Source organism: Passer montanus, unplaced genomic scaffold (genome assembly GCF_014805655.1).
Source record: "Passer montanus isolate IOZ18808 unplaced genomic scaffold, ASM1480565v1 scaffold21, whole genome shotgun sequence".
NCBI lineage: Eukaryota > Metazoa > Chordata > Aves > Passeriformes > Passeridae > Passer > Passer montanus.
In genome coordinates this window covers 8025266-8041264 of record NW_024366703.1, presented here as the reverse complement: position 1 = coordinate 8041264, position 15999 = coordinate 8025266, and the positions used below count along the sequence as shown (strand labels likewise).

At 40.1% G+C, this 15999-nt stretch overlaps 1 protein-coding gene across 1 annotated transcript in view; it reads left to right on the top strand.

Annotated features, from left to right (window-relative positions):
* The first annotated feature begins 2714 nt into the window (after window positions 1–2714).
* Window positions 2715–15999, top strand: part of CFAP43 (cilia and flagella associated protein 43) — a 43631-nt gene continuing 30346 nt past the window's right edge. Inside the window, exons 1-6 of the mRNA XM_039709072.1 lie at window positions 2715–2758; window positions 4729–4982; window positions 5848–5944; window positions 8687–8854; window positions 9775–9925; window positions 14375–14525. Coding sequence (XP_039565006.1) covers window positions 2715–2758; window positions 4729–4982; window positions 5848–5944; window positions 8687–8854; window positions 9775–9925; window positions 14375–14525 — 865 coding nt within the window. The remainder of the gene's footprint in view (window positions 2759–4728; window positions 4983–5847; window positions 5945–8686; window positions 8855–9774; window positions 9926–14374; window positions 14526–15999) is intronic.

The following is a 15999-nucleotide window of genomic DNA, read 5'->3' as shown; positions in this document are numbered from 1 at the left end:
GCCCCGCCTCACTCCCTCCCTCCCGCCTCCTTGCCTCGGGACAGCGCTGCTGCCCTTCTGAGCTGCCCCGTGGTCTCTCCCTGAGCTGGCCGCCCTCCCCACCCGGCTGGGACAGGCACTGTTCAGCTGCTCGACACAGGACACCCACTGCACCTCACGGGCCAGGTGTGTCTATACTCAGTGCCTCCAGCAGCTGCTGGAGTACCAGGTTCCACTCAGTGCCTCCTCCTGCATCACCCACCACCCTCCAAAACCCCACCCTGAGGGTAACATGAAGGGTTTATCTCTACTGCAGCTGTTCTGCTTCATGATAAAAACTCCCGAGAGGAGATAATAACCCAGCAACACGGCAAAAGTTAAATCTAACTTAATTACTACAGTGCAGTTATAGAAGGATTCATGCTTGCTTCTGCAAACATCTTTGTGGGAGCCTCAGAGTGTGCATAGAGCAAAAGAAAGAACCAAAGCACAGATTGATGTCTTCTCCATCCCTTTGTTCCCTCTTCACTTGATATTAGGGCACCTGGGCCTTCCTTGTACCAGCTTTCCTTGAAGTATAATAGTGGAAATGGAGCTGCTTTCCTCTTAATGATTTTCATATATTCACACAGTGTCCAAGTTGATTTCTGACCACAGAAGTAAAGTGATTTCCTTCCTGTGGCTCCACACACCAATCTTCAGTTTGGCACTGGACATTAATAGGAAACAGCACATTTGTAAGGACCAGTAGGCTGGCACAGCTCTTGCCAAAGGGAGGGAAAATCCTGGCCTTCCTGGCAATGCATATTTCTCTGTCAAACCCCCAAGGGTAACAGAGCATTCTCCAGCCTCATCAGTGGATCCATGCTTGCACAGGGGACAAGTCCTACCTGTTTTGGTTTGGTTTTTGTCACTGGAGTTGGGCCTCAGGCACCAGATAACAAGGACCAATATTTTCTGTGGTGATCTCACCTGCAGATAAACACCAAGGTGGTCACAAGTAACATAACCATGACCTTGACACCATTATCCATTGCAATGGAGGAACATGGTTTTTGTTGAGTCACTGCTTCTTGATTATGTGCATATTAAGCAGCTCAGCACAGAAAGGGAGTGGTAATTTATTGCACAAGTCTACCATGCCCTAGGCAAACACAACCTGTACATAAGGTGTTCTTTGCCAACAAAAAAATTTCTCCTACCATAAAAAAAATCCCAACTGTGTTAAAGGACATAGTCCTTATTCCTCTAAGTACCTATCCTTAGTAAAGAGTCAGCAAAATGTTGTGTGATGAAAATAGAGCAAATTAGTTTGAAACTTCTCCTAGCAATTATGAAATACACAGGCAGTCTGCTAACTCACAGCCTGGAGACAGGCATGTAGGAACTCAAACCAGCATCACAAGACCCACATGCTACAATAGGGCCTCTGAAGTACCAAAGAAAATAACTCCACTTCCTCATTCTCTCCTGGTGTTGCGTGGCATGCAGAGTGCCTGCGGAGACAGGAGGTAAGGAATGGGCTTGTCCTGCTGCCTCGGGATAGAATCGCCACTCTCCATGCATTGCCCTCTAGCACTGTGAGTGCACACCAGACTTGCACAACTGCACACTGCCACTGTACAGGGAAGTTACAGCAAGACACGATAAATAACAATCCTCCCTTAGGAAAGGAAATCTATTCTTTAAATACTTGGAGGTTCTTACTGTGTCACCAGGCTAAAAGCTTCAAGTACAGAGGGAAAGGCTGCAGGTGTACTTTCTCCTTTTTTTCTGGGGAAAACTTCTCCTCAGCTCACTCTGAAGCTTCAGGAACTTTGTTGTACACAATCAAAGAAGAAATTTTGTACCTTGTAAAATTACAGGATCATCAAGGTTGGAAAAGACTTGATGATCTTTCATCAAGTCCAAGTGTCACCCCTAAACCCTATCACCCAGCTCCAGATACGTCCCGAGCACCTTCACGATAAATAACAATCCTCCCTTAGGAAAGGAAATCTATTCTTTAAATACTTGGAGGTTCTTACTGTGTCACCAGGCTAAAAGCTTCAAGTACAGAGGGAAAGGCTGCAGGTGTACTTTCTCCTTTTTTTCTGGGGAAAACTTCTCCTCAGCTCACTCTGAAGCTTCAGGAGCTTTATTGTACACAATCCAAGAAGAACTTTTGTACCTTGTAAAATTACGGGATCATCAAGGTTGGAAAAGACTTGATGATCTTTCATCAAGTCCAAGTGTCACCCCTAAACCCTATCATCCAGCTCCAGATCCGTCCTGAGCACCTTTAGGAATGGTGACTCCAAGACACAATGGGAAAATAGGTACAGCTGTCCTTCAAAGAGACGGGAAGATGGCACTGGCCCAGGTGCAGGGACATGCAGGGTGACCAGGAGATGGAACCCACAGTCCCTCCCTCAAGGCTGATGCACTCCTACACTTGATTCAGCACCTGCTTCTTAGACTCAGCAGCAATGACTGCTCAGGTGAAAGGGCAGAGATATCAGCAGCTCAGGGGCAGAACTACCCCGTCTTATCAACAATAGGAGCTCGTACATCGCCCCACACACTGCTCACTGCTCAGGTAAGAGGCCATGTCCTCTACTGGGCTCTTAAATACCCGCCCGTGCTCATTGATTGGCTGGCTCATGGGCGCGGGCCAATCAGCTGCGTGCTCCGAGCCCGACCAATGGCGGGCGCCGTTGCTGTTGCCAGGGCGTGGGGGTGCCGCGGCGGCGGGCATGGCGGCGGGGCCGGGCTCGGAGGGGCCCGGCCTGGAAGTGAGGTGGGGGCGGCCGGCATCGTCCCCACACGCTCCTGAGCCTGGGAGGGGTGCGCGGTGTGCTGCGCTGTGCTCAGCCCGCGGCGGCTCCGTGCACTGGGCGGTCAGACAGGGAGGGGAAGGGAGGCTGCGCTGTGCGGGTCTGGCAGGACAGCGCGGGGGGAAGGAGAACGAAGCGTGGGTACGGATGGCAGGACACGGAATGGGGCGGTCCGAGGGACCACAGTGGGTCATCTGGTCCCGGCTCCCTGCTCAGGCAGGCTCATCCCAGAGCACGGTGTGTGGGATTACATCCAGACTGTTCTGGGAGAGCTCCAGCGAGGGAGACTCCACAGCCTGTCTGAAAAATCCTGTTCCAGTGTGTGGTCGCTCACACAGCAATTATCTATCTATCTATCTATCTGTCTGTCTTTCTATCATCCATCTATCTATCCATCTACCTATCTTTCTGTCATCTATCTATCTATCATCTGCCTATCTTTCTCTTTAATATACAATGGCCTGAACTCTTATCCCCCTAGGCCTTTACTGGATGTATAAGAATGATAAATTGCGCTGTCACCCCCATTAATTTAGCGCTGCATACAAGTTTTTCTAGATTTCATTTTACTTCTGCAAACAGAAGTTAGGAATACTTCATTTCCAGTGATTCAGAGCTAATGTTGCAGAAAAGCACAGAGCTAGTTATGTAAGCGTGTTCAGACAGGTCTCATGTGCCATGCCACCCCATACAACTGTTCTTGTATGAAGGAAGGCCCAGAAAAACACTGTCAGCTGAAATGTCTCCTCTGTTGCCATGGCTTTCAGTTCATCTCCACAAGCACATTGTCAGTGCTCCCTCTCCTCTCTGGCTCCACTTGACTCCTGTGTAGCAAAAGAAGCCAAGAGCAGAAACTCCTCAGAAAAGATAATAGGAAGTTATTTCTGGTCATAAATTTATCTCAAGGCCACTAATTTTAAAACATCCCTAAGTATGAGAATGCTGAGGCTTTAGTACCATCTTCCCTGAATAGTACAAAGGATCAGCAACTGATTTTATGACTGACTTATGTTTGTGAAAGGGGCATAAAAATATTTCTGGTCATTGCAGAGAGCAAAGGTCTCTCCCAGTCAAATCCTCTGATTTGGAACAAGTGCAGAGATGGGATGTTTCTAAATAAAAATTCAAAGAGAGGATGCTAACAGCAGTGTGGTACACAGAGGGTGTCTCTTACACTGCAGGGACTTTCCTGCCGTGGTACCAGCAGGCTAAACTGACATCCTCACTTGGTGGTAAATGCAAATCCCTTTGGTAAGATGACCCTGATGTTTGTCCACACTTTTTGAAAAGCAAAAACATCTGCAAGCAGTTACAAATTAGTTGACATTTTGTAAGCTCATAAACAGAGTCCTCTTTGGTAACTTATTTTAGTCCTTGTGTAACACATCCTGTTTACATTCCAGAGTTTTACCATGTTAAAATACTGGTGTCTTTAAAGCAGAACAGTCCTCCTGGTTTGCTTCATATAAACAGAAGCTGTACCTTTATATCTTTTATTTTATGTGCATGAGATGAACTATGAAAGTGCAAAAAGGTTAAGCAAACACAGTTGGGTCCCAAGTACAGATCATACCCATGCAATTCTTTCAAATAAAGTTATACCCTCTGCTGGGATATGTGAGTACAAAACCAGAGCCTGTGAACTTGGCTGACTTTATTTTTAGTGAAAACTGAAAGAAATAAAAGCATCTCTGCATGTTCTTATGCCAGTCCTTTGTGCACTTTGTGACTGTATGTTTTTGGAAACAGTGAACTAGTGAATCATAACACCAGATCTTAGTTGTTGTGGTTTTGCAACACTGGTATGAGAATGAGTCTAATAAATCCCAATCATCAGTTCAGTTTAACTTAGGCTACAGCATTCCCTTTTGCACAGTATTTTGAGACATGTGTGTCTGATTCATGTTTTAACATTCACTTACTCTGTTTGCAGTTGGGTTCAGGGGTTCTCAAACAAGAACTTGGCCTTTGTCAACAATGAAACTCTGTGCTACCCTTGTGGTAATTACATCCTCTTCCTGGACATCCAAACAAAGAAGACAAGAGCAGTGCAGTGTCAGAGTGGCCAGGTGGGAGCCTTTGCAGCAAATGCCAACAGCCAAGTGGTGGCCTTTTCCAACCGGCAGCTGAATCCCCTCATACACATCTACGCTTTTCCAGAACTGAGAAAAGTGGCAGAATTAAAAGGTAGTGATTGCTAACCCTCATCATCATCATTTCATTAAAACAATACTTTAATCAGATTCTGAAGTCGTGGGGCTTTTTATAAGACTTGAAAACCAGGGACTGTCCCTGTCACAGGACATATGACAGGGTACTATCTCATGAAGAGATTCGTAGAAAGCAGTGGAAGGAATTTTCCACTGCACTATTTTTGTTTACGTTTAATCTAGGGAGTAATATGACCATACATAATGATGTTAATTTAAAAGGAAAAGAAAAGGAATTAAATGGAATTAGTTTTAGGAAAATGTAGTCAGAATGAGCAATAAAGTCATACTGCAGTAGACTCCCAAGCAGACTGCTGAAAGCCAGATGAGAAATCCAGGATGTGAGGGATGAGGGTTCTTGCAGTTAAACTTTGGAATCCAGGATCTGATGTATGTTTTTGCTGCTTCATGTAACTTCTCTCCTTGGTTTAGTTGCTTACTCTTTTCACGTTTGAGTTCCCTTGCCATTTAAATAAGGACCATGATACTTGCTTTTTCATGTATTTGAATAAAATTATGACTGCAAAGGATTTTATGGGACTTGGGGAAAAATACTTTACAATTTAAAGGTATTATTGGAAAGGAAATTGAAAAAAAAAATCCATGCAGTGATACATAGGGAGCATTTTTATGATCAAATCAAAAGAATAATCTGCAGTGAAGCAGTGAATAATAATCTTTGCAGTTGAATAATAATCTTTGCAGTGAAGCAAAGAAATCAAGGGCCTGAAGAATATTTAAAGAGTTAAAATGGATATTAAGGAAGTGAGAAGAGTATCTGTGGTATTATAAAATAAAGTCTGGGACAATCCAAGACCATGTTCTTTATTTTTACATTTCAGGTGATGCTCAGCTGGACTATACCTTACTTGCACTTAGTTTTAAAGGCCCTTATCTGGCCAGTTACTCTTCAATCCCAGAGTTTGTTCTTTCAGTATGGTAAGAGTAAAAATCCAAAATTCTCTTATACCATTTGTATTTAATTAATATTTTTGTGTGACTGCTATGTTTTAACATAGATTAAGCTGACAAATATGGAACACATACTGGTTGCCTTCATCTCTTTTTTTTTTCCCCTGACTGATCATTGTCTGCAAACTTTCTGTACCAAAAATGCTGTTTATTTTCTAGTATTAGTAGACACTAGTCAAAATGGCTGTTACTGGTAGCAAAGTTATCTTTTACCTTCTTCCAAATTTTGTTTTTTGGAGTGCTTCCAGAGCCTTCAGCATCAGTTAATTATCTGTTCCCTGTTGGAGGTTGAGCACCGTGCTGGTTGTGGAAGAAAGTTGCCTGCTGAAAAGAGGAAAAGGGTTCTAAAGCCGATTGGCACTGGTTTGTCCCCCTGGACTGTTCAGTGGTCCTCTTAATTACTTTTGCTTGATCTTAGTTCTGGCTTATAATTTTGCTCAGTGATTACACTAACTTGGACCACTGGGTTAGATCATAATTTTCTGTTCATTGATGTGAAGTATTATATAGTGCAGTGCAGATACAGAAAGGTAGAATATTTAACATTTTAACTGTACTATAAAATACAATCCTGCTCTTGCCTTCATTGCCAGCAAGCTCCCATTGACTGTGGAGTCTGAGCACTTCAAAATAAATGTGGAGGGTGGAGTAGGAGAGAGGCAAGTGAGGACATGTAAGGAGCAGTCAGTGTAGTCTCGGTTTCCTGATGATCTTTTCTTGTACAATTATAAGTGAAAATGAAGAAACTTCTGGAATTTCAGAATTTCAGTAATGAGAGTAGACACTATTACAGATGACTCTTCTTTATGTCTTCTGAAGAAGAACAACAACATTTGCTGTGACCTCTGCTCATACACAGTAGTTCAAGAAGGATGTCTGTGCATATCACACTGGAAACCAGCAAAGGCTCACTGGCCTGACAACTGACACCCTTGTCACCTACAGCAGAAGTAACACACGTGGTCCAGTGTGCTCTTAAAGAAAAATGCACCATCCTGAAAGATTTCTCTAGTTTATTCTTATAACCAGAAATACCTAGAAATGTTTGAATGCTTTAAAGTAGTAGTAATTTCCAAGGCCAAACAATTTTCACCAGTTTGAATCAACATGTTAAAACTGTCAGCAGGTAATTGTCATAAAAACCACCCTAAGTCACAAAGAATTTAGTAACAAAATACAATGACATTAGAATATTAAGCTTAGAACGTGTAATAATTTGAACAGAGGTGTGTGAATTTACTGTGAAATCATGATCTTCATTTTTGTGATTGGATTATATTGTGCATTCATTGAAGATATATGTGTGTATAAAGGTCAGAAATCACAGTGTAGAGAATTAGATGCCATGACTATATGACAATTGCACAGCCCCAGTACTTCAAGCAGCTAGTTTGGAATCAGAGATGTAAGAGATGTTTTGAAAGATGTCAGTCTCAAAATATAAAGAGCTTGTGGATAACTAAAAGCTGCCTTTCATCTGAGATATTTTATCTGTAATATTTATTCTTTTCTGTACAAAGGAGAAACTTAATGTCAGATTCCTTTTCTGATACATGTTTCACCATAGTTTCAGATCTTAGTAAATTATCTACCATAAAACCCTCTTGGCACTATCTGGTAGGTATGAGACAAGACAAGACAGATCTTTAGAAAGCAAGATAAGCTGATATATGTAAAAGTCAGAATTGTAGTTTATAACATCGTGTAATTTTAATGAGGGCAACTGTATATATGTGAATAATTCCCATTTTTTGCATATGCTATAAATGTTAGCCATTGTTTGCTTTGTGATCATTTCTGTGAGTGAATTTTTTACAGCCAGACTAAGGGATTATACTGAATCTATTTACAGTAGTGTATGCATTTTACATTTCTCCTTTCAGCAATAATTACAAATACTAAAGCTATAAATGTTATTTAGATTATCAGTCCAATAAATTAAGAAACAATTTTAACCATTTTCTTCAAATGATATTGATCAGTTCTTTGATAGCACCTAAAAATGCAAATGCAGTCAAATATTAATCTGAATATTGAAAAATATGCAAAATATATGAGGAAAATATAAAATAGGTTATACTGGACAAAAGAAAAGCCAGCAGACAGCAGATTCCCAGTCTTCTGTTAGCTACACATAACAGCCCCACACAAACTCTGCCCTGGCTTGTGGCCAAGTTAGTTAATGCAGCCATTGCTTGTATGTCTGCACTCACAGCACAATTACTGTATTATCTAGGTAATTAATCCATAGATAATCATAGGCTGAATGTGGTTTGTTTCCTCATTATCACACCTTCCAGCTGCAAGCATTGCAGTCATTATGTTACAGATTGGAAGAGCAAGGCTGGGGTGCTGAAGAGTTAATTGTTTGGGCCCATTTTAGTAGTCGCTGATAGAGATAATGAAAAAAAATCCATTTCTCATGACCTTTGGTCTTTTCACAAAAGGGAGTGCCTGATAATGTTTCCAAAATGTCAGTTATTCAATCATTTTCTAGCAGTAATAATTGTATGTGTGGCTAATTAACCACATCCTTTTCATTCTGAGGAGAACCTTACTGTTTTGACCGCAGAAATTTTTTGTCAGTGATAAAGTAGTTGTTTTCCAAACTGGATCTTGAACATCAGCCCTAATCACATCCAGACCTTTGGCTTCAATGTTTTTCACCTGTTTAATGGATTTGATTCTCTTTTATTCTCCTTAATGAAGGAACTGGCAAGAAAATATCCTCCTGTGCAGTGAGTCTCAGCCAGGCCTAACAGGAACCTCTCTGAGTTTTAACCCCATGAATTGGCAGCAGCTGTGTTTTGTTGCTGAGAGCTCTGTTACCATCTGGTGCATTGAAAGGAGCAAGGATGAGCATCTCCTTACACGACAGTGAGTGGAACACCCCTCAGGCTAAGAGCAACATCTATATTTTAATAATAAAGACTAGCAGCACACATCTATTTGCAAAGGATTTAGTCCCATTTAGTTCACCTAGGTATTGCAGTCAGTAATTACTAAATCACAACCACTATAAATCTGTCTAGTCAATCAAGTGAATTAAATTTATGATTTCATTTCTTAGTACTCACATGGCCAGATTATGCACACGATGAAGCTAATACTAATCAGCTGCTTTGGCAGTGTTGATCAAAAGCCGTGTGACTGAATATAGTGCCTGGACTGCTTTTCTGTACATGGCTATGTTGAGCATTGCTTTTGTAGCTATGAAACCATCAAATTTGGATCAATTTGTTCCTAGTAAGCATAGATAAACAATATCTTGTTGTAATCACAAATTGAACAAAAGCTGTATCAGTTTTTTATGTTATTTTCAGCTTCTGTGGCTAATTTACAGGTCCAGAGAGCATGGCTCTGTCAATGCAATTCACTGAGTGCAGCAAAACTAGAATTTATTTATCCCAAAATGTGTTTTGAGATTGGTATAAAAGTAGCATGTATCTCAAGTTGGAGTTGTTGACATATAAAACCTGTGCTTTGAGGTGGCAGCTACTCTACCATTCCCACCTGTGTTTAATCTCATTAACTATTAATGTAATCAACATATTGCCACATTCCCAGTTGCACTAGTGAGAGTATAAACAAGGTCTTAATTTGTGATCTGAAAAAAATACCAAAAGCTTTTTGCCTTTGGCATTACAGAATGCGTATGCAAACACACAGGCATACTCACTTTTCCTCCACTCAATTTGCAGAAATAAAGCCCATTTTGAAAACAGCTTCTCCGTTTTGTATCAGTGATTGCTATTCATATTTCTTCTCCTCAGACTGTGTCTTTTGCCTTTTCACAGCCCTGTGGAACTCCCTGATGAACACGGGGCCATAAGTCCTCACGAGGATTTGTTTTTCCCACTTTTTCGTAATGATGATCCATACTATGGCCCTGATTTGCCAATATCAGCCATTGCTGGACTGGAAGGAGAAGAAGCAGAAACATTTGTGGTAGTTACTGATTTTTTTTCCTTTTTATTATTGCAAGTAATTATATTTTCTATACATATAGGTGTTAATAAATTCATAATTCTAATGCTTATTAAATAGGTACAACCCAGTAAATGTATCTGTTACCTCAACAATATTTTTGAACTCCAATTTTCCAGGAGACTGAGAAGGCACAATGCTGCTGCATAGTGCAGTACAGTGGTGAGATGTTTGACACAGCTTCTAGCATATATCTGTGCCGTGCAGGTTTGAATCTGTGTCCCAGAAGCAGTATGAAGTGTGTCAGCATTTAGCTGTGCCCAAGCTAAAATGACCTGCTGAAAACTTGAAAACTTATTCCCATGCTAAACTGACAGTAACCCTCACATATGCTTACTTCCCTTTGGGATTGCTTGCTTTTTGACACTGAAAATATTTCAAGCTATGAAAACATTGAAGGCTTTTTTCCAGACAGAAACCCCTGCTTCAGAAACACATTCCCATACCACTGTAAGTGTTGGACCTTGCCATTTGTCTCACTTGCATTTACTTTTTATCCTCCCTTGAGGTGCCTCTTTTTAGAGGCTTTAAAAGTCTTCTCATTTTGTTTGAAATTTACTTTCACGTGACTACCAACTAGAAGTGTGAAAACATTTAATTTGCAAATCTGGGATTCTCTTCTAAGATTAACACCATCGATTTCTATTTGGTGGCTTGTGATGTATATGAGACTCCAAAACTGGCATGCATAAGATGACACTGGCATTATATACTGCATCTTCTCAATGGACAAATGGGAGTTCTGTTTTAGTGTGTAGAGTCAAAAAGTAAAACCAGGAAATTATGGTTTCCTGACTTCATCATATTTTTGTTGCTTCGTGCTTTCACAATGGTAGAGGGTTTTAACTGTGTAACTAGTTTCCTATGGTTTTCAGGACAATGAAAAACTATTTAAAAAAATCCTTCATTGATTCTGTTCATATTTGAGATCACTTAGAACATAGAAAGTGAAGATAATATATGCTCATCTGGGGCCTTGCCATTTTCTTCTGCCTTACTGCCTCTTGTGTTATGTGCAGACAATGAAATCTGCAAAACCCACTTTGTTCTTTATTCTGTAAAGTGAATTGAAAGAAGTATTGGAGCAAAAGCTCCAATGCTTCCTGTATTAGGTCTGTGAGGCTTAATAGAATTTGTCCTTGAATAGATGCCATTCTGTGTAGTGGTAGTAGGTTATTATGCTTGAACTTGCAGAACCATGTTGGGGACTTTTCCACATGGAAAAGTTTGTGCTTTCAGCCATGCTAGGTATATGTACTAGAGATCTCTATAGGGTCTTTGCATTCCCAGCTGCCTTCAATAAAACCTCGATTTCTTTTTAGACCCTTCAATATGATTATGTTCTCCTTAGCTATAGAAATATTTCTGGAGTAAGAGTAAACTGTTCTAATAGTCTTCATTGAAGATTTAATTTTCTTAAATGTTTTGATAGTTATTTACTGTCCAGTTTTCTTAGATGTGTGTATTTTGGTTGTCAATATTGGTAGGTAATAAACAAGTTATTTAGAAATTAATTTTTTTTTTTTCAGAAATACAGGGTCTTGTTCCTTTTGATGTTGTTTCCTATGTACTAAACTAGGAGGTCCTACACTCACAGTTTAACACTGGGAAGCAATGAATCTGTTTCTGGCATGTTTTTCACCTTGCTCCAGGATATGGTAGCTGAGTAGTTTTTTGAGGACTTGAATTTATTGTGCCTTACAGCACTAATTCTCTCCTCCACGCATGCCTGTGCACATAGACTCCATCTCTAACCGAGCAGAAAAGCTGAGCACTCTTAGATCTTCTAAGCCCTGACACTGGAGGGAAATCACATGCTTATGATTGTCCTGTCAGGTTAAGCACCTCTTTCCACCCCAGCACTGAAGAGCAAACCCAGTGAGCTTGTTTGCCTCCTGGAAGCGTGTCAGTGTTCCCTGCTCCAGAACCACTACTGAGGCTGGCTACGCAGCCAGTGTAACCACAGCGGGGCAGCAGAGGGAAAGGATTGAAACATCCCACAGCTTTCCATCCTTTTCTTTCTTGCATGAGATTTTTCTAGATCGGAGTTTTCTAAATGTGCTTTACCACAGAATCACAGAATATGCTGGGCTGGAAGGGCCCTACAAGGATCATCGAGTCCAACTCCTGGCCCTGCACAGGACCACCCCCAGGAGTCACACCCTGTCCTGAGGGTGTTGTCCAAACTCTTCTTGAACTCTGTCAGCCTTGGTGCTGTGACCACTTCCTGGGGAGCCTCTTCCAATGCCCAGCCAGCCTTTGGTGAAGAATCTTTCTCTAATGTTCAATCTAAAGCTCCCCTGATACAGGCCATTCCCTTGGGTCCTGTCACTGTCACCACAGAGCAGAGATTGGTGTCTGTCCCTGCTGTTCCCCTCACAAGGAAGTTGTAACTGCAGTGAGATGTCCCCTCTGTCCCCTCTTCTCCAGGCTGAAAAGACCAAATAACTTCAGCTGCTCTTTATATGGCTCCCCCTCTCGACCCTTAACTATCTTCCTAGCCCTCCTTTGGATACTCTCTAATAGTTTATTATCTTTCTTATATTGCAGTGACCCAAACTACTCACAATATTCAAGGTCAGGCAGCCTCAGTGCAGAACAGAGTGGAACAATCAAGCCCACTTGAATCTATTTCATCTCTAGCACCAATTTTATTCCATTGTCTTTTTATAAAACTTTTTGTGGCAAGGATCCGTCATGGATTTTGTTTCCCCTGACAAGGTGCTACTCAAAAAGAAGAGAAGTTCAAAGAAAGACAGCATTATTATTATTATTATTATTATTATTATTATTATTATTCACCACCATACCATTGCAATAAGCAACCTGGTTTGGGATTTACATAATCTCATCCTAGGCTTAGCATATTTTTATGTGTAAAGACAGTCATGGCAGAAGGTACAAAGGAACACTGCAGAAATTGTGTTTACCCAGAAAGCTTCTGTTTTGCAGAAGTTTGGTTACAACCTTCCCAAAGATTTGTGCTGTTCAAGCCTTATAAAATCAGTGAAAATGCCTATATTAGATTTTTTCTGGGTGATGTAAAGCCCTATTTGCTATAAATTTGTTACTGTCAGCCATATTTGATTTATAAAGTAAATATTAATGTACTTTATTTCCATAACATTTTCCCCCTGAGAAAATAAAAATGCTTTGCAAGCATAAATAAATAGAATATAAGCTACTTACCCAGAATCATATAACAAGGGCTTGGTATATTTTGCTAATGAAATCTAGGTACTTATGGATCTCTGTCCTATGTTTTCATCACAAGTCAATCCATATTTTCTCTTTCTATAGAACCTTTAGTGAGACAGCTGGTGTTTTACAGAATCATACATAGTACCTTGTTTTTTTTCATCCATCATATTGCTTAGTGATCCTCACCACTTCTGCACACATGCATGGTGCTTTGAGTCCTCTCTTTTAAAAGTTCTCCCAAGGCTTTCTTGTGTTTTGTCCCCCTCTTCCCCTCCCTGAATTCTTTTTAATCTGGTTCTTTCTGTTGTGGTATTTTTATGACCTCTGTTACTGTTGTCTCTGAACAGGCCACTCTCTGTCTTTAATAATATTTGCTGGAGAAGTTCTGTTATATCTGTTTTATGGAGGACAGATTTATGAGAGTTATTTTAGCAAAATGAAATTCAAGGCACATGGGAAGTCCAGGTCAGGGATATTTCTAGCACTTATTTGCAGATGACACAAAGATTGACAAAGCTGTTTTACAGAGCAATTTGGATTATACAATAAGATAAGCTATTCAAACAAAATCTGTTTAAAAAAATACTGTCAGGTATGCAAAAACCACATGTTCACGTTTCGCCTATAAAGTGGAAGAATATTCTAAAAAACAGTTTGAAAGGCATTTGTTGTGGTGAGGTCATAATAAGTAACCATTTAAACTGGGGCTTCCAGTGTCCTTCTGTCATTTAAACAACTTTCTAGGGGTCAGTGTGTTGAATTTTATCATAATTCTGTCATTAAAAGTTTGACAAATGCCCTTGTTACGGTGGGTCATTCTCTTTGTGAGGATAGGGAAGATACTTGGAGGGGTTTCCAAGCTAGAGATAAAATTCTAACAGATGCAAGTGCTGGAGAATAAATCCAGACAAATGCAAATTTTAAAATATATAGTTTTTAATTGAAAATATGATCCATCATTTAAACAAGTTTCTAGAGGGAGAAGTGAGTTCTCCACCACAGTCTCCAGACATACACTTTTTTGGAGAATGTTCTTTGTCAACTTACTGCCTTCAGTGAAGGAATAACTGAATAAAATAATGCTGATGTTAAACTTGATGTCAGACTCTAGGAGGTAATGATTTTGTTTTTCTTATCTTGAAGTGTATGTAACAGCTTGTACAGATATTTGTCAACTGTTGATTGAACTTGTTTCTTTTCATGCTGAAGCCTAGAAATTGTATTAAGACTTCAGTGCATCCCACTACCCACTGCTGGACTGCAGCCTCAGAAATATACATGGGCTGTAGAGAAGGATATGTTTTGGCAATTGATACTGAGGAATACAGTGTTTCTGTTCTTCAACAAAAAGCTCCACCTGGTAAGAAATAGCTGAGTGTGTGTTTCATTCAAGCAGGGAGGAAAGTAGATAAGTGAAAGCTTTTTGTGCTTTCTTCTGTTCTTCTATTGGGTACCTTACAGAAATTATAAAGCTGGTTTGTAGAACCCTGGTTTTTTTATTAGTAGAGTAAACATATGAGAGTCTTTTGGGATTCTGTGGGGGTGTTTTAAACACCTAATAACTGACTTTCATTTTTCTTCATAAAAAAAACCCCCAAACTTGTAAATGCATCAACATTGATTGAATTAACTATATTTCCATGAGTCCAGATCTTATTAATCAGCCCTAGTAGATTAACATCAAACTATTAATATACCAGCTACTAATAGCAGTACTATTTTTACTATTGGTTAAGTGCAAATAATTTATTTTATTTTGCATGAAATGTTGGATAGTCTTAATTTGCTGTGTTAGATAAAGTTAGATGTGATCTTTGAGGGTTTATGAGTCTTCAGAAAACAAAACTGAAGCTCTTACTTAGACTATTTTATAATGAAAACAAGGCTGCAAACACTGCCAGGCTTTACTGCAAAATGTATGAAGCACAGAGAGTGAACAGAAGATATTTTTGGCTTCAAATGGAGAAATCTGGTTTTAATTTATTCTGGAATGGGAGGACATCTGATTGATTGCAACTCACCAGCATGGTTTGTGTGCCCTATATGTATTCCCACCTGTCTTTTTTCATAGGGACCTTTAGCAGGCTGTGACTGACTAAAGTTTCATGTCAAGAGCAGCCCATTTCAGAACTTCTTTTTCTGGGAATGCTGAGGGATCTCCTCTGCTAAATGCTACTGCCCTTCTGTGCTCATTCAGAAGGCTTCTAAATGGAGGCTGCTGAGACACAGCCAGCAAAAATTGTTCCTTAGGCAATCTGTACTCCATCATCCTTTGATGGGATGGAAGGTGTCAATCCTATGGTGCACATGAAGTTCATACTTTGGTCAGGGCTAGGAGGAGTACTGGAATATACTTCTCCCTAACACAGAGCTGTTTCCCTAACAAACACTGAATTAATGGTAATAGATTATCTCCTGGTAATCTTATTTTCTTCTGTTTACATATAGTAAACATATAGATTTTTTAAGCTGCAGTTAAGTACCCTGACTTCATTTTTGGTAGTAAACACCAAAATGGACGGCTGCTTTTAAAACAACCTAACAAACCAGCATTAGTTCTCATTTTGAAACTATCAGACTGTTAAATTTAGCAAATCAAGAGTTGGAAATCATCAAGAAATAAAAACCTGAGGTGTGACCAGAACTGTTTTTGTTAATGAGTAGAAGGCAACAAGAATATTGGCTATTTGGGCTTTTTCTTGGCCTGTGTGTTCATCTTTGAGTCCTGTCCTAAAACTGTGTAACAAAATGCTGTGTATTTATATTATACTGAAGCTTATGCTTAATTTAAAACCGACTGCAATCTGTATCTATTTAGCAGAATGTTTAAGTGC